Source organism: Neolamprologus brichardi, chromosome 7 (assembly GCF_056152115.1).
Source record: "Neolamprologus brichardi isolate AB-2024 chromosome 7, ASM5615211v1, whole genome shotgun sequence".
Taxonomy (NCBI): domain Eukaryota; kingdom Metazoa; phylum Chordata; class Actinopteri; order Cichliformes; family Cichlidae; genus Neolamprologus; species Neolamprologus brichardi.
In genome coordinates this window covers 42,525,379-42,548,061 of record NC_142110.1, presented here as the reverse complement: position 1 = coordinate 42,548,061, position 22,683 = coordinate 42,525,379, and the positions used below count along the sequence as shown (strand labels likewise).

The window sequence follows — 22,683 nt, the reverse complement described above, 5'->3', positions numbered from 1 at the left end:
ACTGTCCATTGCTTTACATGATTGACCCCAGTTATATAAACTTATCCACCAGCACTACTTCTGCTCCTTCTGTCCAGCTGTCCATGTCTCATTCACACTTTCATTCCTCTTCTTTCCAGAACATACCGCCACCTCTCCAGGCTCTCTTCCATTCGCCCCCTAATCTCACTCATCACAATGTCTTCTGCAAATGTGATAGTCCAGTGACGTTGACACTGTGAAGTTTAAGGATTATAAATGGGATTGAAATCCTGGATTGTGTTTGTGAGACACCATCACAAGAAACACGGCTGTATTATTTGTTTTAGATTTAGGAGCCTTTAAATAACTATTGAATATCTTTCTGCCGAAGTATCTATCAAAAAAGGCAAACAGTGCATCACAAGTAGACACATTTGCATCTTTAATTAGATTTCTGGTGAAATGTTAGTTTTTGTTCATTTATTTGTTTGTTTGAAAGCAGAGGAAAGTGCTCTCAAACTCCTGAGTCAGAGTTCAGTGAATTCAGAATATTTTAAATTATAGTGATATTTTTCTTTTTTGCTTTGGTGTTTTTGAATTCACCCATCAAATAATATTCCATTAAACCCTAGAGCTGTTTAGGACAACTTCTCCAAGAATTTGGCAGCGTAATGCTTTTGCTGGAATTAAAAATGGCTCAGGAAAATGACAGGTTGCATAAGTGTGGAATTTTATATCTGTAGTGAAAACATGTACTGCGTGACTCAGGCTGAGAGAGCACTTGTCTGTGCCAGACAAACTGTAGGCCAGCATTTCGAAGTCAGAGAGGGCAAATGCAAATAAAAACCAATGTTAAGCCTGTAAAAAGCACTCCAGTGAGATTGGTTGAGTTTAACACACACAAAAAAATAGTTCTGCTCACAATGCTCAAATATTAACACAAATAAATGACAAATGGAAAAGTATTTACCACACACTGATGTAGAAAAGCTTTGCCTGGCGTGTGTTTATTTGTATGTGTCTGTGTTACGCAGGGCTAGGACCACTTGACCACTCTAAGCTGAAAGGTTTCACCGTGCTGACTGCAATTTTTCTACACCTACACTCAGCGACCAGTCTTGAAGTTCCACTGTTTCAATCACTTAGAATTCTCGCCGTTCTGGAGCTGAACGGTGATCTGTGACTTGACAGCACATCGTGTAGCACCTTCGAGATCGTGAACACATTCGCAACAATCACTTCCTCTGATGCAGCACTCAGGAAGCACAAAACCTCAATATTCTGAGCCTTTTGCAAAATCTACCTGCTTTAAATGGCAAAAAATAAAAATAAAAATTGGGAATTGAGAGTTTTGTGCTTTGCAAGAGTTGCTGCTTTTTATTATGTAAAGCTGCTATGGGAAACGTAGATTTTAGGGGCTTGGGCACTTAACAGACTGAGATTAAATCAGCTGTTTTTAATACATTTTTAAAGTCTGTCAACCTTTGGAATGACCACGACTTCTGAACTGATTACTTCAAACATGTGTTTGATCTTCATTCATGCCCAAACACCCTGAATCCTACACTTCCCCTAACACAGCTTTGCTCTCTATTCAAACTCCCACAGCAGCACCAGTTTGTAATGCAAGCTTTCTCATATAAGCTTCTTTCTAAAAATGTTCCCCCTGAGCCACAGAAGACATAAAATATTTTCACAGGAGCACTCCTCCTCATTACGAGCGAACTGACCTTCAGATGTGGTACTGTATCTGTGGAATGGCTTTTTAACTTAGTCCTGATTTAATGGTTTCTTAAACTACTGTCCCAGCCCTAGCATTTGTGTGTGTGTGTACTGTATTTTTATGTGAGTGCTTTGACCCTCCTTAATCTGTTTGAGACTGCTCAGGTCACTCGGGCCAGCCTTAGAAATTCACTGGCACCTGGAAGGAGAAGCAAATAGATGTTAACAATTTAAACTCCTGGCAAATTCGGGAAAGCTCCGGTCCTCGGACTGGATCACAGCCCAGCGAAGCGAGAGGCAGCGGAAGCCTGGTTGGCTGCCATTAAGAGAAGCCAAGTGTGTTTGGCAGATAGCGAGTGCAGCCAGCACTGTTGACAAGGGCCCGCTAAGTGGCCCGAACCTTCTGCAAATGAGCAGGAAGGATCAATAGGAAAACTCCTACACTACAGCGGTAGGAGCACTTGCATGGCTCTTACATCCCTCTTGACATCATGAAGGATACTAGACTGTCTTTGTGTTTGGATTTATGTGACAGAAAGATAATTGAGGGAATGATATTTTTTCCTTTACCGGATGAACAGTAAGAGAAAATACACACATCTGCATGTTTTTTTGTTTTGTTTTTGTTTTACAAGGAAAACACCCACACACCCACACGATGTTCGAACATTGTACTTTCCCCCCAATGAGAATAGTTCCTCAAACCAAAGACGCATCTCTGGAGAGATAATACATTCATTCCAAGCAATGGCGATGAAGATTACAATATCTTGATAGACAAACAGGTTAATTACTTCATGGCTAAAACCTGAGTTATTCCAAAGTATTTCCATATGAAATTGCACAACAATGCACATCAAAAATAAATGATGCATCATTTCTCTTGTAATAGAGTAATTTGCATGACTGAAGCTATGCTAATATATTAATGTGATATATACACACATCAACGTATGGTTTATTTAGTATTTTACTCTGGGGTCTGAGATTATTTGGGAGGTCCAGTCAAAACACAGAACCACAGTATGACAGAATGAATTTCAGGAAGTTTTCTGACGCGCATCATCAGCTTCAAAAATGAAGTCCTTGCAACAGAGGAGTGTGACTCTAATGGTATTTCTTTTGTACACATTTGACATATGGATTTTGCTTTCAAACTCAAGAGGCAGACAGATTTGTTTGCCATGATGCAAACAAATCCAGCTCTCTCTCGCTTCCCCCCCTTTTATGTTGATTTGGCCTTTTTTTCCCTGTTAGTCAGTGACCTTTCTTTTTGAAAACGAGGAAGAGCAGAGGAACAGCATAATTTGATTCATCTTCAGCCCCTTGGTCTACTATTGCCTTCCCTCTTCTCCCAGCCTCTCAAGGGTGAAAGCGGGTATGACTGTTTGTGTCGAGTCGACGGGCCGAGCACTACAGCTGAGCAATGTTCAAATGCTGGATCAGTTTTAACAGGTTCCTCGTGGCACTGGAGGGCTCCGCTGCACCATTGATCCAGATGTCTTTGTCACAAAAAATCCTCATAGTCCAACAGCTTGGAGTGTTGCCTCGTCTTCCAAAGGCGGTAGAGGCGGAAGTCAAAGTACGTCTCGATCATCTCTTTGCCTGAGTAGATAGGATAGGATCATTAAAACAAACACATGAAGTTTAACATACTATAAGAAATATATCTGTTTTGGGGTTAGAAAATTGGGTTCCCGGTATCTTTATGGGGTCCATCTGGATAGAATAAGGTGTGGGTTTTACAGCTGTAGTGGTAAATGTTTAGACAACAAAAGTCCTCTGCAAAGATAGTCCAACAATGATTGTGTGGATGTGTATCAACAGTATTGTGCAAATACCCCTCCTCATTTTTTCATATTCTTGATGGAAAATAGGAAATAGGTGGATTGCGTGTTTCTCTAGCCAGATATGCTTTGACAGTATCTGCAGTGTGTGCGGGGCCACGGTCATGCTGAGAAAGGAAGCTGCTGCCATTCATATGGAAGTGCGTGGTGGATCAAATGCTACCTTTTCCCATTCATATTTCTATCAATTATGACAAAATCCCCAACAGCACTGGCTGAAAAGTCGGTTCAAACCATGACGGTGCCTCCACCGTGTTTTTATAGATCGCTGTAGACGCTCACTGTTGTACCTCGTCTAACCTCCTCTTTACTGTTAATGACAATCTGAAACAAAAATTTCACATTTGGATTTATCACTCCACTGACTTTTCGATCCAGTGCTTGTGTAATTTTGCATACTTCAATCTTTTGTGTTGTTCCTCCTTCTGTAAGTATGGCAGTCCTACTTCCATTAAGCCACTTCTAATGAGGCTTTTGCAAATAGTAGGAATAACTGAAAAGCCAGAGATGTCTCTCAAGAATTATTGCTCAAGGCCACTTTAAAAATGACAAGAAAGTCTGGCTCCTTGGAAGTAAAATAGGAGGAAATGAGGGAAAGCTCACGACTTCTGCACAGCATTATACTACCAGTACTCTAGAAATGAACCTTAGCCAGAAAAGCAAATCCTGTTTGATAAATGAGAGGTGTGGGTTTTCAGAGCAGTGGGCTTTAAGGAGGCAGGAGAAGTGTAATGACAGATGCTTTCATTGATTTTGATTTGTTTAGATAAAGAGAATCTATATCTCCGCCTTTGTTTGTTGCTGATTTTCTTGCTATCAGTAAATGTGGTAAATAACAATCTGAAAAGAATTTGCTGCTCTTAGACATTAAAACTTGAAGTTTAAGAGTTTGCTAATAATCAAAATGCAATCAAGGACACAACTTTGATTTCTGCTGTATTACCATTTCTTTGTCTTTGCTTTAGGGTACTCTACTTGTATATGTCGATGCTGATGCCTTTTTAGAGCAAATGTAAAGGAAATCTGGAACTGGGTGTAAGTAAAATGCTCTAAATGTTCCTGGAGATGAGAACAGGCTTGTTTTTAATACTGATTGTGATACTGAATACTGTACATCCCTACTCCCACGTGAGGCTAGAAAGGAGATGTGCAGGTCTCCAAGTGCTCAGTAACAGCACTGGACTGGGTGCTGTGCAAAGTTTGGAGTAGGAAATCTAAAAAATGAGTGTCAATAAACATCACTTTAACACCAAAACATCAAGAAGCCACCCTAACAGAAGAGGATGATTATAAATAAAAAGCAAGTGATTATTAAAGAAGAAATTAAACAAAGGAGATGACTGTGAAAATAAACCAGATTTCTAAAATGAGGGAACAGCTGTTTGAGTAAATTCCTTGTGCAGTTGTTAAAGCAGGACAGATGGCACGTGTCCATATCATTTCATATTTACCGGACGTATCGCACACTTCTGTGTGTGCGCAAGTCCCTCTACAGCACACGTTTGAGTGCGTTGGGATGTTTGTGTGGACCTACCCTGTGCAGACAGCTCCAGCGGTGACTCGAACTCAACAGAATAAGGCCTCATCAGATTCTTCAGCTTCTGGAACAGCTGTTGGGTTGAGATAAGAGAGCAAACACCAATTAATCACATTTCACTTGACTACACTTGCAGAGGGGTCGTCTGCATCGGCTGACAAGCTCACAAACACAGAAAAACAACAGAAGGATTGCAATAAATTCAGCTTCATATGGCCAAAGACACAAATGCACACTCAGAAAGACAGAAACATCAATTCCCAGCTTTAAATTTAGATGAGATTTTTGAATTTTTGATCATGTAACTGATGGTTTACTGAACAAGAAAACAATCACTAGTCACCACCTTAATTACCTTATAGCACCAATGTGCTGCTGTCTGTTTCAGAAAAAGAGAATCTCTTAAGTTTCTTGCCTGAATTTGGTCATGAAGGATCTCCCGTGTTAGAAAAAGAAAGGGCAAGAAAAGCATTTCTTTTCCACTTTACTCCTGCCCAATCATGCAAATCCTGTGTTGTGGCTAATCGAAGCCATGCGGTGTATTTATGTGTTACAAATACTTCTGTTTTTTTTCTAAGTGTTTGCCTTGTGCAGTCTGGAGTGAAGCATCTGGGGGCATATGTAGCTGTTTACGAAGGGACTGAAACGGGAGCAAAGATAATTCCATTAAAACTTTGGATAAACAGGCAGCATGGATGATGTGCTGTTCAGTGGCTACAAAACAGTAAACAGTAAATGAGATGTTAATTCTGATTCGCCAAACATATGAACAGTTTTGTGTGGAAAAACTTGACCACCTTCCCATCAACCATCATCACTGCACAATGTTTTTGTGTCAGCGAATCCATGCTGCTAGGTTCTGCATTACTGTGGAAGGCCTTTCCAGACGAGTGGAGGCTCTCATAGCATCATAGAGCATAATGAATAAAAGTGTTCAACTGATGTTGGCAGTGTTTAAACAGAGAAACACTGAGACAGGAAGCAAATGCAGATCTCAAGACTATACCAAACCCCTGGAAAAAAAGGACTTTAATTGTGTTGTTTTGGATTCACACACTCGTGAAAGCAATGTTCATATTTGTCTGTTTGTTTGTCAGGGTGTATATTTCACTGCTGTGCAGACTGTCCAACACTGGAGAGATCCACTAAGCACTTTGGCAGACATGACTGGAACAGACAGTTAGGTCAGACTAACACCGCTGGCTAGAGTTTATGTCTGTGTCTGCATCTGTGCATGCCAACATGTTTGTATTTGTGTGTGTGTGTGTGTGTGTAAATAATTATTTATGTGATTATTTATTAGGGAGGAGGAGATGTGTGTGTATATGGCTGGCTTTGTGTCTTAGTTGTTCACATCAGCTAGAGGGGTGCAGTATCATTCAGCATTTGTGTTATTCAGCTCTATCCATTAACATTACTCAGAATGAGATAATAGCTGCACAGGTGGAAGAGGAGACAAGGAGAAAACAAGAAAGCCAGCGGGGCTTCACACTGATCAGACAAAGAGGCATATAAACAGACACAAGGAGCAGATATGAAAGCAGTGGGCGGCAAACAGAAAATGAGTACCGAGAGAGGGAGAAGAGACAAAATTGGGGAGGAGTGACTGTAATGGTAAGAAACAAACCATCCCAAGTTATGAAATCAGTGCTATTTATATATAGAACTCATTTATATATAACTATGATCGGTTCTACTTTAAAACAATGTGCCTGGGATTTACTGATGAGCACTGCATCTTACGCATTTCTTTTCACCAAAATTCACACTAACAGAAGCGTTGTGCATTATCACATCATTCGTATATTGATACCATTAATAGCTTGATAGCTATATATAATAGAGCTGACTCATATATCGTCCGATATTTGCTGTTTGCCGATTTTTACTGATGTTGCAATCATGCGATGAGTGTCGTTGTTGCATAGTTTTTATCTTATACCAGAAGGCATTCTGCAACATCCTTGATGTCGACAAGTGGTGATTGGGCTGAACTAGTTCTTAGAACTTTCACTTTATCTTCACAGACTCCTTCAATACTCTTGGCATGTATTTAAATACACAAAAGGACTAGACCTCACATATTAGTGACTAAGTAATGTTGTGTTTTTTAAGGTGCTTTTTGTATAACTAACTGTTTGATCGCATTAGACATTAGTTACTAAGCTAACAGCCCATGTGCTTTAAGAAGCAAGAATTTCACTTTATTTCAGTAAAACTTTAAGCTGACTAGTAAGACTACTAACTACCTGCTAGTAGCAAGAGTATTCACTCAATAACTAACAATGTGAAATATTAATTTATTCAACATTTCTATCTACTATCTACTGTCTGTAAATCATAAAGAAGACCACCTGACCAAAGTTCAATAAAAGTTAATGTTGCTAGAGAGCTGATGAACTTCCTCCAATAGCGTCTCCAATCATCTGTTCTTCTAAAAATCAGCATTGTCAGTGGAGATTGCTATCGCTCAGTAGTAAAATTTTACATATTCAAATAAATGTAATTTACATTCACATAAATTTAAATGATACATTTGTAAGTGCTGTTGTGATGGATTCCAATACAAATTATTAAAACTGTGACTGAGTATCAGATTAATATTTGGGCGTTTCTACAGTATTCTAGCCTATACGAGTAAACCTGCTAATTAGAAGTAAGGAAAGCATGGATAATATTGATTTGTTTCTACAATTACTGCACTCGTTTTGCTGTGAGTTTGTGTAGTAGTGATCTAAATACCTTCTCGCCATTGGGGTTACCCAGGACATAGCATCCCATTATGTGGATCAGGTTTGGTTCTGGATTGACTTTACTCATGAAGCGACTGAGTCTCCTCCAGAATCTGAACAAATTCAAAGGGTACAGTTACATGGGATAATGTTTTAATAAAGAACACAGACAGGCTGAAAAATGCAAAGTAAAATGGGCCTGCAAGCATTTAAAATGAAGCGACTGAGTCTCCTCCAGAATCTGAACAAATTCAAAGGGTACTGGCTTGTCTGAAATGCAACATTCAGACAAGCCAGATTCAAGACATGATTTGTATAACAAACAAATGTGATCAAGTCAAAATGTTCCCCTGTACAAGAAGAATAACAATAGATAGTGCACATAAATGCAGAAAATTGTAGAGATAGTGCTGCATGGTCCCAGAGGAACATCGCTGATTTGATCAAGTGGGAGAGCATTCAAAGAAAGAGTGTTAAAAGAGCAAAGAGCATTTACATGATACTTTTTCTATGAACCTTAAACACACAATGAAAGTTATTAACTTATTATTAGCTCTATGTGCTTTTTTCATTTGCATTGCTTAAGAGCAATGGCAATGGTTAGCTGTTTTTCATGTTTTCTGTATTTATGTAAGTGCAGTTAGGCCCATCATTTGTTGGAACAGTCATTATAGTTTTGCCACTGTATTCAGTGGAGTACGATTTTAAATCAAACAGTCAATGTAATTGAAGTACAAGCTTTACAGCTTTAATTTAAGGGTTTTTACAAATGTATTGCATTAACTATTTAGAAATTACATTTTTATACACAGTGCCTCCATTTTCAGAGGCTCAACATTAATTGGAAAATTAATTGACAACCAGTTTCATAGCCAGGACTTGTCACTGCCTTCATGAATGGAAATACAGAGGGTTTACAACAAGGTGTCAACTACTGGTTACGTTCAAGAGCCGGATAAGTTTTGGCCAGAAACCTCTGGAAAGAGCTCGCACAGTGGTTCTTTGGACAGATTAAAAACAAGATTAACTTCTAGCAGAATGATGGGAAGTGAAAAGTATGTAGAAGCAAGGAATAACTTATGATCCAGAGCATACCACATTATCTGTCAAACATGGAGGAGGCAATTATATGGCATATATGGCTGCCAGTGGAGCCGGGCCAACAGTGTTTATTGATGATGTGACTGCTGACAGAAGCAGCGGGATAAATTCTGAAGTATACAGGCCTATACTCTCTGATCAGATGGTGCTTCACATTGCAAATGGATAATGACCCAAAATATACTGCAAAGGCAACGCAAAAGTTTCCCAAAGCTATCAGATATTCTTCAATCGCCAAATCAGTCACCTGATCTCTACTCAATAGCAGGTTTTCAGTTATAAGATACAAACCTGAAGGCAAAGAGACCCACAAACATGCAACAAGTAACAGAACAAATCGAAGTGAGGAAACAGTATTTGGTGATGTCCTGTACACTGTCTGAGAGACAATCAATGACTTCCCGTCAAAGCACTGAAAACAATCCTTATATTAGAAATTATGTTGGTTTGTCCCGTTAATTTTGATCCTCTGAAAACGGAGAACAAATTCCTAAAAATTGAATACGTTTTTTGGATAAAAACTCCTGAATTAAACTTAATTGTTGTCGTGTACAGAGGCAAAACTAAAGAAACTGTTCCTTTGTTCAACAATTTATGGAGATAAAATGTATTTAACCATTAAATAAAGGTTAAAAGAAAAAAAAAGCATGCACTGGCTTATAAGATGTGGTAAATAAATAGGAATTGTTGCACTATTCTACATTACTGTGGCATAAACTAATATTCATTAACGAGAGATGGGCCCTAATGTCCAGAATTAGCTTACTGGCTCATGTCCTCCTCTTTTTCCACCTTAGCAAACGTTGCCACTTTATTCTTCAGTAAATATAGATGACCAGGGCCTCCCTGCAAAAAAAGTATACAGTATGTTATATATCCTCAAACCGAAGCAAAGCTAAACCAAATACATGCATATTATTCATCGTCCCTTTACTATCCATGAAATTCATTTTCAGAAATAATTTCATTCAAAAAGGGACATCGTTTGTGAAAAATACACTATTCACAATACATTAATGTGTGCTTTAGGGTAGGACAGTTAATAAGTAAAATATTCAATTTTAATAGGAATAAAATTCTTGTTCCTCACTTGACAAAAGATGAGCATCCTCCAGAACTTGCTTCCTCTCCTGTAAGCTGTGAGCTTCTTGTCTATTTCCTCTGTGAGCAAGAGGGGGAAAAGGGAGCGATTGATGTGAATGACAGGGACCGAGAGAGGGAGAGAAAAAAGAAAAGCGAAGCGACGTGTAAGAATGTAGGAAGAGAGGAAGAACACAAAGAAAATCCCAGGAGGGTGAGTTCAACTACAGGTGTAGTAATAGACAGCGGAGACACAAACAGAAGATGTAATTTAAATTGAACTCAACACTCTGTTCTTCAGGCGTCAGAAAGTGTCATCGTAAAATAAAACAGCTCGATGGATTTCAAATGAAAATCTGTATGTATCTGCAAAAACATCCTTGTACCTTCTATATGAGAGCTCTAATCAATGCAGCGCTCATTATTACATTAGGGAACTCTGGAGAATGTGACTGTAAATGCCTCAGTGTTCAGAGGGGAGAAATCAATTGCAGCACTAAACAGTTTCTAAATAAATAAGCCACATTGGCCAAATCTAAGTTAATTTCTAGAGATTTGAAAGCAAGTAAGGTTTATCCACAAGATATTTGTGTGACCTTTAACTCCACAGGCGACACTATAAAGTAAAGATGCCTGTTTTCTATTTCACAGGAAGGAATTGACCTCATGTTTTATTCTGTTTATTTTGACAGGATGTTATGTAAGTCTTTTGTATCTATACAAATTTCATTATTCATCATGTCACTTGTTAAACATTTACTTTCAGGCTCAAAAATGTTTGGCAGTAGATGTATTTCATAGATATTCACACATAGTTTTATATTCCATTAGTGAAGTTTTGATTGTAGAAAAAAAGTGTGAATTAAAAAATAATAAAGAAGAAATAGTGAAGGTGAAAATGGCAGAGAAGAACATGCACTCCACAGAAATACTCACCCAAAATATCGTCAAACGTTGCATGTTCATGGTCCTGAAGAAAATGAAAATTATACAAAACATTTTAGCAAAGGCAGTTTGTATGGTTGATATATGTGTATATTTTAGTGTGACTTTCTGTAGTTCTTGTCTACTGTATGTTTCGGTGCATTCCACTCACATAGAGGATGGGAATGATGGAGGGGTCGTCCCTACGGATTATGGTGGGAATGTACTCGGCCTTGGGAACCTTAGAAGAGATCAGCTGAACATGAAGCAGAAACAGCAGAGGAGCGGAAACTTGTTAGTTTCGATGTAAGATGGAAAAGGACAAGAATTAATACAAAGAGAAAAGGGGAAAAGGCAGAATTTCTTATCGTACGCTTATATTTTATTACAACTATGTCCTAGGTAATATTCTACAGATGTAATAAAGATGTAGATTTTGTATATGTCTTAATTACTAGAGAATAAAAACAAAACAAGAATGATTATAATAATTTTACTCACTCAATGGCTACTTTGTATACCTCTTCAATTGCTTGTTAATACAAGTTTCTAATCAGCCAATCACATGGCAGGCCAATCAGCCTATCTGATTATTGTTGCTGACCATAGCCATCACTTTATGACCAAGGTGTACTCATGTTGATGATGGCTACAGCTCAAATCATCAACCCAAATAAACACATTTGGGATGTGGTGGCGATATGGGAGATTTGCATCAAAGATGTGCAGCCATTCAATCTACAGCAACATTGTGATGTGATCATGTCAACACTGACCAAACTATCAAAGAAAAGTTTCAAACGGCTTGTTGTTTCAGTACCAATAAGCATGTAGACAGTTACATGGTTAAAATAACTAATTCAGTTCCTTGTGAAAAAAACCAACAGGACAGAAAACAATAACCAAGGATGATGCACCTATATAACATTCCCTTATGGATCTCTTACCATGATTTTGGGAGGTACAAAGTCATCTCCCTCACATGCCAGCCTCTCCATCTCCCTTTCCTCCTCCCAGTCTATATTGTCATCGAGACCTCCTTCATCCAGAGTGCCACAAGAGGCCTGCAGGTCTCCACCTGCAGAAAATGTAAGATAAAGAAGGTCTGAGATAATAGAGTGTAAGCAAAGATGTTGGAAGTTGGGTGGGAGGCAAGAAAGGTGACAGAGAAAGAGAAACTCGGGGAATGAAGGATGGATGTGTCCAGGAAGTGAAGCAAGGTGAGTGCGGGGGAGAGAGAAAGGATGGAGTTGTTAATGATGGCAATGGCATACAAAAATGACAGGTGGAATAGGAAAAAGCAGAGAGTAGCAAAAACAATGGGGAAAAAAAGAAAATGACTGATGGGAAGCATAGCAGCAAGATTTCAGGTGTCAACTAAAAAAAATGTGCTAGAAAAATTGAACTTAGTCTGGAGACCGGTTATTGTAAAGCAGGGATATGTTACAGGACACATATCGAGTACAATAATTATCCATATGTTTAATTAGTTCTAAAACCTTTGACTAAATATTCATGTACAAATGTTTGGTGGCCAGTGCTGTTACATGTCTCTTCTGATCATTGTCCAAAAATGAGCATATCAACCTTTCATTCTATTAAATTCAATATTGGATCTGTGTTACCACTGAAATGTGAAACACAGTATTGAATAATGCAATGCTGTAATGTTTGTTAGCCAAATAATTACCTGCCTGTTCACAAACAGAGGGATTTATTTATGCGATTTCAGATTATACTATAGTAACAAGGGGTTTTTGATTTGTTAAAACCTCTGAAGTTAATAACTGTAATGATGCTCACTCACATCTTTTCTCGGAAGGTTAAAATCTTCCATATTTATTAATACAGAAACACTTAGGCTCATTCACACTGATCCACCCATGTTGTGGCTGAAACCTTTGTAGATCCCAATATTTGACTTGGTTTATTACATCTGAGATTTTTGTACCAGTGGACATTTGTTGGACATCAAGTCAGGCTTGTGTGTGTCTTGATATTTTCTTATAACTTTGTCTATGTTGCTTGTTGTTTTGTTGACATGGTTTGATGTGAAATTTACGTTAACTGCACTAATGAGAGACACGAATATGCTCGCTCCTGAGCCGTGTTTCTTTGATGTGTGACCAGCTGGTATGGTATGAGACTATTGAAATGAAACAGCATGAAAACTGAGGAAATGATAAACAAGACTGACATCAAAGTCTCCAGGAAACCTCCTGTGATTTAACACCACTCTTCCCCACAACAAAAAAAAGAAAAAAATATGGGCTCAACCACACTTTTAAGCTGCAATAAACAACTCGTTAATCTTTCATTAGACTATGGAAGACAGAAAGACGATGAATGCAGTTTAGCATGATTCAAGCTTCCAAAAGCCTTCCAGAAACACTGAGACACATACGCCTACAACAGTCAGCTGACAGGGTTTGACTTAAGACACACACCATTTTGGAGGACGTACTCACAGAAAGAGAGAGCATCACAAAGTTGAAAAAGACCCACGGTCATACGCAGACAGATGAACAGGGTCAGAGTCGACAGCAGAGACAGTCAGTTTGTACGTGTGAACGTGCGATTCATCTACGAGTGTCCACAGATTCTGATTTTCCTGTGTTAGTTGGCCTTGAACTGCCAAAATCAGGAAGTGAGCTGTAAGACTGCAGCAACAAAATGTCATCTTATTTCAAGGGAGAGAGAGAGAGCGCGACAGCACTGTGACACGTACTGTCCATGAAATGTGACTTTAATTTTCAACTGACTACAAACAATGAAACAATGATAACCTTATGTGGATCTTATTAGGTCTCTTTTCAGTTCTGAATACTGGAAATCTTGAGATGATTGTGGTAAAAATGATCACCTTATTTTGGGGATTTTTATAAAGACTTTAATACTGTAATATCATTTAGTAGTGTCTTATTATTTATTTCTCTACATTTTATTGCAAATGCAAAGTCTCTGACTCACCACTGCATTCTTAATGATTTGGTGGGTTGGCCATCACTGACCACTCAAAGAAAGCAGCCCTGGTTTATTTTCTGTTAAAGCTGTTTTAGCTCTATATTGGTGTGTCAAACATAAGGCAAAGGGCCTAGAATTGGCCCAGCAAAAGCTCCAATTCGGCCCATTGCATGGACTTACAATTGTATTTTCTTTGGTTTTACAGCTTTTACAACATTCATACTAAAGAGATACTAGTCAAAGGAGCTTGCAAAGAAAAGCGTCTGGACTTCTTTAAGTTACTTGAAGACGTTTCACCTCTCATCCGAGAGGCTTCTTCAGTTCTAAGGTCAAATGGTGGAGAGTCCCAGTTCCACACCTTTGCTCAGGCGATTAGAGGATCATCAGGGGGTCCTTTTGTCCCTCTGTGGGGGGACACTCCCACCAGGTTTATATCTGGGACTCTCCACCATTTGACCTTAGAACTGAAGAAGCCTCTCGGATGAGAGGTGAAACGTCTTCAAGTAACTCAAAGAAGTCCAGACGCTTTTCTTTGCAAGCTCCTTTGACTACGATGACCTGGATGACTGAGAACCTTCACAGACATAAAGAGATACTACTACTAAAGAAAGAGAAGTTTCACTGCTATTAAATAGCAGCTACTCTCCTTTAGATGCTTGCTTTTTGATGACATCTGGCAGATCTGGGAAAAACAGCGTTTCGTTCCTATGCACCTTGTACAGGGAATACTTTACAGAAAGACCTCCATTTAACATGCCACTACCTATTGATGCATTCAAAAACATAATAAGGAAAGCAGTGAAGAAGACTTGTGGGCGTTTCTTTTGAGAAGCCATTTACTGTTTTATGTTATGGGTATTTTGACATTATGGATAATGTTGTGGATTTATATTTTATGTTTTATTTGTAGAATTATTATTTAGATGTTTTGGGTTGAGAGATTGTGAGATTGTGATCTCAATGGGACTTCCTAATAAAATACAAGTAACACAAGGATACGTCTGATTTAGCTTCAGTCAACTCATACTCTTATGTCAAAGCGTTGAATAGCAGACCTTTAGTGTTCCATGAGAAATGCTAAGTGGCTTTCAACTTCTTGTGAGTCACCTGAGTGTGGAAATTCATTAATGACAGGGCACGACGCCAACTCAAGCTGTAATCAATCTGACAGTCAAAATGTGATTGCTCAAAGGGACGCATGGATGATTTCTGACTGCACACGTAGTGCACTGACCGAAATTTATTCTCACAATTTTCATTTTTGTTGTCCTGTCAGACTTAATTTGTGGTTAACATCTGTAATAGACACTCTTGCATATGGATGTCAGGTTGATATTTAATTTATGTTGTTGCCAGCTGATGGTGCTGGGAAGCAGCGTGACTTAATTTAAAATATGGACTCTTACAGAACCAGGTCAGCCTTTGTTTTGTTTTGTTTTGTAAATACTAGAAATAGAAACGGACAAAATTTATCAAACAAAACATTCGCTGCTTGCAAGTATGTGCTAATAATATTCGTCTACGAGGTTTAAAACCTTTTTAAAAGGGAATGTTTTTGTGCTCATCTCACTTTGCTTAAATGCAAAGTTTTATGTTAACGTCCCAACATTCACGACTGCAAATTTTGCTACATACAAATTAAAAGTCACCTATTAGGTTTGTCCTTATTTTTCTTATAACTACAAGGTGGATGTCCATATTAAATGTTACTTAAATGTAGTATATGCAGAAGTAATCTCTGTGACCCAAAGGTTCAGAATTGAAGCTACGCTGAAAGCTTGGTTTGCAAAGGTTTTTTCCCCCCTATTATCAAGTTGGGGTAAGTAATTTTAGCACAGATTTCCTTATATGTTAAAAAACTTGACTCTGGAAGCCCGATGAGAGAATGTTAAAACCTCCCTATTTAAGTGTTTGTAATCTGGTTAGCTTGAAATACAACGTTTCCTCTCTAACTATTTGCGTCTGCTCTCTGCAGCTGTCAGCAACTCTTTGTTGGTGTCTGTTTGTTTGTCGTTGTGTGCACATGTGTGAGACTGCGTAAACTCACTCTCTCTGGGTTCATGAGGAGAGTCATTCTTGACAGGGGTGGGATCACTCCAGGAACGGCTGAAACTCTTCGATCTACGTTCAGCGAATGCTAGTGCAGGCGGGGAGAGAGAAACCTGCAAACTGGCTGTTTCTGCTATACACTCACCATCTTCAACACATGAAAGCGCAAAGGTGGATGGAGGAAGTGCACAAATGTAGTGTAAATACGATGGCATCTCTCCTCTGCACAAACTGCCTACATGTACAAACGAACAAACACGTACTGTACAGTAGACAAACAGTCATCCTCTCCTCGCTCCAGTTTCTATATCATTGATATGGATTTAGACAGACTTGGTACTACCAGCTTCACTGAGCTACTCTGCGATAAAATCTGTTCTGCTTTGAACAGTAATCACTGTGCTCTTAGAATATTTTTAGACTACTTGAAAGTGTTTGATACAGTTAATCAACAGTGGTCCTCAGGGCATCATATTTTTTGGCTTGTGCGGATTTTTCCGGACAATGGATCCTGACTTTGTTCACGTTGCTTCTCGCATCAACGTCTTCAACTTTTCTTTTATGAGGAAATTCAGAGGCTCAACTTTTTTAATGTAATGATTTAAACGTGTCCTATTTTATATTCTTAGCACAACAAATACAGCTTTGTGTGTTTTTTAAGTCAGAACCAAACTGCAGGTTAACTTACTATGCTCAGGTTAGCTTGGCCCTAACAAAACACTCATGTGTCCATGAAGACAGAGAACTTGAGCCACCCTACATTTATTTATCTTTTGCTTCCATTGTTAATCTGTGTGAAGGAAGTGAGGGGTTGTTGGGGAAAATTGATGGAGCTATGAACACCGAAAAGTATGATGATCAGATTGTGAGCCAACATGGAGTACAATCCGGGAAGCATCTCACTGGCAACAGCTTCATTTTTCAGCATGATAGCGATCTAAAACACACTGCCAGTGCGGTAAAAGCATAACTAGTTAGAAAAACACACACAGTGGAATAGTATCAGCCCGGATGTCAACGTTATTGAAGCAGTGTGGGATCAACTTGATAGAGAATGGAACAAAAGCAAACCAACATCCAAAGAAAAGCTTTGAATGTCCTTTGTGAAAGCTGGAGAACTATTGAAGACTACTTAAAGAAATTACAAGAAAGTTTTCCTAAGCAGCTCACTATGTGTTGAAGAATAAAGGTGGTCACACCAAATACTCTGTTTTTGCCTTATATATAAATGGAAACACATTTGCACATATTTCAATAAATCGTTGTGCCTTTTTCCTATTTTCTGAGCAAAATATAAAGAAATGAGGGATAGCTCAAGACTTTTGCACAATACTGTAGTAATGTGAGATCACTTTCCATTACAGACATCAGCATCAAGATTTGGGGATGTCATATATTTCTACAGTGAAAGAATCAGGAGACTGTGTCATGTTTAGGTTTTAAGTAATGGCTTCAACAGAGACTTTAAAGATTCTTTGATTTTCATTTAAGAAAGCTGGCTGTATTCATTTTGAACGTTCACATGGATTTATGAGTGCTGACAGAAATAAAAAGATCACAATTTTTAGCAGAGCATGCTGTACGTGTTTTCTTTGTACTTCCATATTTTCTAAAACCATAAAAGACAATAAAACTCTGGATGAGTCAATCCAATCTATCAAGTTTCTTGAAAGGTTGCAGTCACAGGACTCTATGATCTCATTTGTCTCACAGACCCGTCTCAGTGATGCCCCGGTCATTATTTTAAAAAGAAAAACACATTTTTCAATCACCGCAACTCATTGCCTCATTTTTTGCCTTTTTAAAAGTATGTAATTTATTTTTCTTTGTGCTTTACGACAAAAACAACCAAAAAAACAAACATTTAAAGTGCTGCTACTAAAAAGCACGTACTGTGCACAGAGACACACACACATAAATACACATGCACAGTCATATCGCTGACTTATCAAACACACACTGATCAATATATAATCTTCAAAGAGAGACAATATGCTGATTTAAAAATAAAAAAAAATCCCAGCAAAGCAGCAGCAGTGCTTGGTGCCACACATACAGGCGAGAACACGCCAAAATAAACAGGAAAACAAAACACTTGTGATGGCGGGGTGAAGAACATCACAGTCAATTTGAGCAAACATATCAACCACACACATCTGACTCACTCTGTGCTTTAAGCCTTCTGCTGCCCACCATCCGAAGATGCTTCCGGAAGTTCCTGTGGGTAGCAAAATCAAAGCGGAGGAGGGATAACAGAGGACAGAGGAAGGACCAAAATGTAAAGAAGAGAAAGGGGAAGCGGTGGGTGGGGAGAAAAAAAGTCAGGCAACACACAAAAACACACACATTAGTGTCACAAATCTATTTATAGCAGAGGTTTTAAAAAAGAGCTAATTAGGTAAATATATATTCATTTACTTGTCAGCGTGAGTGGTCAAAACAGTGCTGTGGGAGTAATGTGGGCTACCACATGGTGACAATACCTCTTTTTATGCTTTTTTTTAGATTGTTGAAACACACAAGATTATAATGCAACAGCAGCCAGAAGGGCAACCCTGCTCAGCTCTCATCTGAACAAGACATTAAAGCTTCAGAAGTAGCTTTTCTTTTGTCAAATTAGCATAGACCTAGTGAACAATTCATGGAATAATACCACTATTAAGTCCATGACATATACTGACCATGTCTAAAGTCTTTAGGAAATATTCCTCCTCTGCAACCAGTGTGTGATTGGTGCAAAAATGGTTTTTACTCAGTCCGGTTTATCAATATTAGTGGTGGAGTTGTTAACAAGTTTAAAAAACAAACAAACACACAAATCAGACTAAAATTATAGCACATGAAAAGACAAGAAACTCAGATATTTCAGGTAATACTGAACTAAATGGGCAACACACTTGCATAGTGCACACAGCAGGGACATTGCTAACCCTAACACTGAAAAGGAAGAAGGATGATAGTTATGTATCTATTTTAAAAGGTTCACCATAAAATGCTTAAAAAGGTACATACTTTCATGAAACTATTGATAAAGGACATAAACGTGTGCTTTATATATTATAAAAACTGTGGTATGAGTCAGAGTGTGGCTTATCGCCAAAATTTCAAAGAATTTGCCAAATGAGTTATCAATCAAATGTCATATTAAATAACATTTTTAAACATATTTGATATTTAAACTGTCTTGTACACTGGAACATAATGTGTGACTGGTGTTGGTTTCGACCCATCTAAAACCAGATCACACACATAAATGTTCATACTAGCCTATGAGTAAGTAAATATTGGAGATGTTGCATTACCATGCACCGTTTGGAAGCAGTTACTCTTCTTAATAGCAGCAAAGTATTATGGTTTGTGTAGTCTTTGTGGGTGACTTGCTGCCTGATCTCGACATAATGTTCTATGCAAGAGTCCCAGATAAACATCCTTTCATCTTTCTGAGCTCCTCCCATGTCCCCTCTACACTCAGTGTCGATTCACTAAGCTACCAGTCAACACTCATTATTAATGGTCTCAGCGTGTGGTCATGTGGGGAAATATATGCGTGATTGTCTGCTGGTAAAGCCTATAAATATAGAAGCAGCAGAAAGGGGAAAGAAGTCTTTAGAGTCTTCTTTCCCTTGATTTACTTCTTTAATAATGTCAGGAGAATAACTTATTCATGGTTTGATTTTGCATGTTTTACAGCTAACTTCATCATCTAGATCTAGCGAAACATGGTCTAAAATAGAAAGTAAATATAGTGCATATACTTATCACAGAAAAACTATTTTGTTTCCTTTAGTCCTAGATTATTAAAATGATACGTGGTTCATTATTGCAGTAGTAAACTGTAACATTTGCAGACTAAATTGCTGATTAAACGAGCAGAAACATATAATCACACCACCTAGTTAAATAAGTGGAAAATGAATAGATGCCATCACACCTGCAGTGTCTTAATTTTGAGCAGACAACAGGGATGAAAATCACAGATAAAGTGAACACTTTTTTTAGTACTGATTATGGAAAGGACTTCCTGGCTTTGTTTTTCCCTGTATTTTGGAAGTAACACTAGATTCTTATGGCATTTTAACGTCTATATATTTTTGATATTTTTGCTAGAACACATAATAATGATGCAGTTTTAGTTCAGTCAATAGTGAAAGTGAATGTGGAGAATTTCACGCAGAAAAAATCTGATTAACTGTCTCTTATAAAAAGAACAGCAGTTTTTAACAGAAGCCCTGCGTGAAAATTGCCTTGTTATACGAATAATTCTTTTGTGCTGTGGTAGAGACCAGATTTACCCTAATGTGAATACATTTTTAAATTCTGTTTATATCAGCAGACTGTGATATGGATGATTATTTAGAGTTCACCGTGGAGAATAAATGGCAAGAAAATACAATAAAGTTCATTCTTAAGCCAGCACCTTAAGCCTGCAACATCTGAGCTGTTTCTGAGTTACAGAAAGGAAATGATGAAGAACAAAGTCCATCACAAAGAGTATTGTGTCATCAAGAGATTTCATGTCTCATTTATAAAATATATAATGTTCCCTGTCCACAAAGCAGACATTTTCTAATGCATTCACTTTGAGGTTGGTTTTGTTTTTGATCTGTTTCTGTTGTTCAAATACCCAGTTAGTGTGGATAAAAAGCCACAATGGAGAAAGAAAAATAAACATGCATTTTAAAATTTTGACAGCCTTAGGGTAAAGAAAGCCTCAATGTGCTAAAATCCATATTTTTAGAATAACAGTTTGAGACAGACACGGGATGGATTTTTGTGTGTTTTAGAGGTAAACTGCCCCCAAAAGTTTGTTCTGCAGTTTATTTTCCCTTGTGCTCAAATCACACATTTCGATGAAACAACACGCAGCTTTAATGACATTGGCACTGCAGATGGATAACACTCAGATGTCAAAGGAATCGAGATGTACTGCCTCGTGTCACAGATACCATCTGCCCCTATGTGACAGAGTATCAGGGCCCGGGTGAAACAGGTTCTGAACTTGCAACTAAAGTCATTTCTCCATGTTGCAGAATCAAAAACATTTTTTGAGGTAAATAAACACATATTTATAAAAACAATATCATCATATTTAAAATGTAGCTCTAATAAAGAGTTGTGCTGTACTACAGATTTAAATGCTTAGGTGCTTGCAACTATACAAAATATTTCTCAAATTAATTCAGACAAATTGCATACAACTTATCTACAAAAACAAAAATAAGTTATCCATGTAGCATATCTTCAATTTTCCAGCCTTACACTGGAATAAAAGTTTCATTCTGGCCTTGAAATTGGGGCATTGTGAGGCGATCCTTTTCTGGTTCTTTTAAAACCTGATGTCCTCACACCTCATGTGCCATGTTCCAACTATTTGGCTTACACAGATTAGATATGGCTGTAAATAAGCAATAACAGAACCATAGCCAGAAATGAGTGCCAACAGCACTCTGGCAAAGGGGGGGGGGGGGGGGGGAATGCTTCGTACCTCTGGATGACTTCTGCTGACTCCTGCTCCCTCTCTCTCCTTTTTCTCTGCACAAATCCCCGGAAAGCCCTGCCATGATGTGGCACAGTATTAAAGGGATGAGAGAGGGAGAATGCTGGCATAGTGAGGGGTAGGACAGTGCAGGGAGGCTGATGCCACGGCTTTGAGCTGCAGGGGTTTTTGGGCTATAAAGAGGATGCTGTTGTAGGTAGACAGCAGATAGCTTTGACTAAAAAGACCAGCAAGTTAAATAACCCCATGTGCCAGTTTGCATCTATAATAATCCATCATCCCATAGAAATGAGTAGCTTGTCACCTTAAGTGACTTTTCAAGTGTTACACTTTTCAATTCTTAAAGAAATAGTTTGTTTTGGGGGGAATTTTATACTTTTTTTTCTTTTTATACCATCCCAGAATCAGTCCCGCTTTACTTCTAGTGCACCCTTCTTTGCATTTTAATGTCACGTTGAGTTTGGAGTATACACTATACTTCAATCAGCTCTTGCAGGTATGTGAACTCAAGAAGCAGCTACACTCAAATACATGCACGTTCTTCAGTACTTTGGGTATTTATTCACAGCATGAGGTACATCAATTTTTAATGGAAACATTTCTTGACATTAAAACTATCTTCCCCTAGCAAGACTTCTTAGAAAAGATGGATTTTTCTTTTTGCGGAGGCCTGCCATTTGTTCATATGAACTACTGAGAAACTTGAGTGTGTTCTGACTAGCAGAAAGTCATACCACTGGGCTCACACTGGACTTCCATGTGTCAAAGTACAAACATGGTGTGAAATGCACCACTTTCAATGTGCGATTATGTCTTCAACAGTCTTAATTGTCATTTGAAAGTGTGACTCAACAATTCTGTGAAACTGATTAACATTTGTCCAAATCAGAGTTTTAGCTAGACTACCTTTAACCAGTGATACCCCACTGTGGGCACTTCACATTCTGCTCGAGTAAATAGAAATGAATGAGTAAAATTGCCCATTTAATGAAGAGGTGCGGCTTTACTTTCTATGTTTGGGAAAGAAATCCCATTTTAAGAAAACAAAAAAACAAACCCCCAAACAATATTGTGTTAATCCACTTCCACCAGACTGGCACTTCATGGCACCTCAGCCATAAAACTGGTCAGAAGTATCTCCAAATTTAGCTAGTTTACCTAGTCAAGTATTGATAATACAAAACAACAGAGTTGATCTTGGATATGTTATTTACAGGTTTTTAGAAATAGCATAGAGTCACATGAAAATTTAAGTTTTCAAAGGTCTCT

General features: G+C 38.2%; 1 protein-coding gene across 4 annotated transcripts in view; it reads right to left on the bottom strand.

Moving 5' to 3' along the window:
• Positions 1-416: 416 nt before the first annotated feature.
• nsmfa (NMDA receptor synaptonuclear signaling and neuronal migration factor a) overlaps positions 417-22,683 on the bottom strand; it is a 45,020-nt gene continuing 22,753 nt past the window's right edge. For 3 of the 4 annotated variants that reach the window (XM_087843617.1, XM_087843618.1, XM_087843619.1), the window contains 10 exons: positions 18,083-18,135; positions 15,916-16,005; positions 11,852-11,982; positions 11,077-11,160; positions 10,917-10,950; positions 9,991-10,061; positions 9,667-9,746; positions 7,810-7,912; positions 5,065-5,140; positions 417-3,288 (listed from right to left, as the gene is read on the bottom strand). In XM_087843617.1, the coding sequence (XP_087699743.1) occupies positions 3,191-3,288; positions 5,065-5,140; positions 7,810-7,912; positions 9,667-9,746; positions 9,991-10,061; positions 10,917-10,950; positions 11,077-11,160; positions 11,852-11,982; positions 15,916-16,005; positions 18,083-18,135 (820 nt within the window). In that variant the 3' untranslated portion in view covers positions 417-3,190. The remainder of the gene's footprint in view (positions 3,289-5,064; positions 5,141-7,809; positions 7,913-9,666; positions 9,747-9,990; positions 10,062-10,916; positions 10,951-11,076; positions 11,161-11,851; positions 11,983-15,915; positions 16,006-18,082; positions 18,136-22,683) is intronic. The other variant, XM_006788737.2, reaches the window with a different exon arrangement.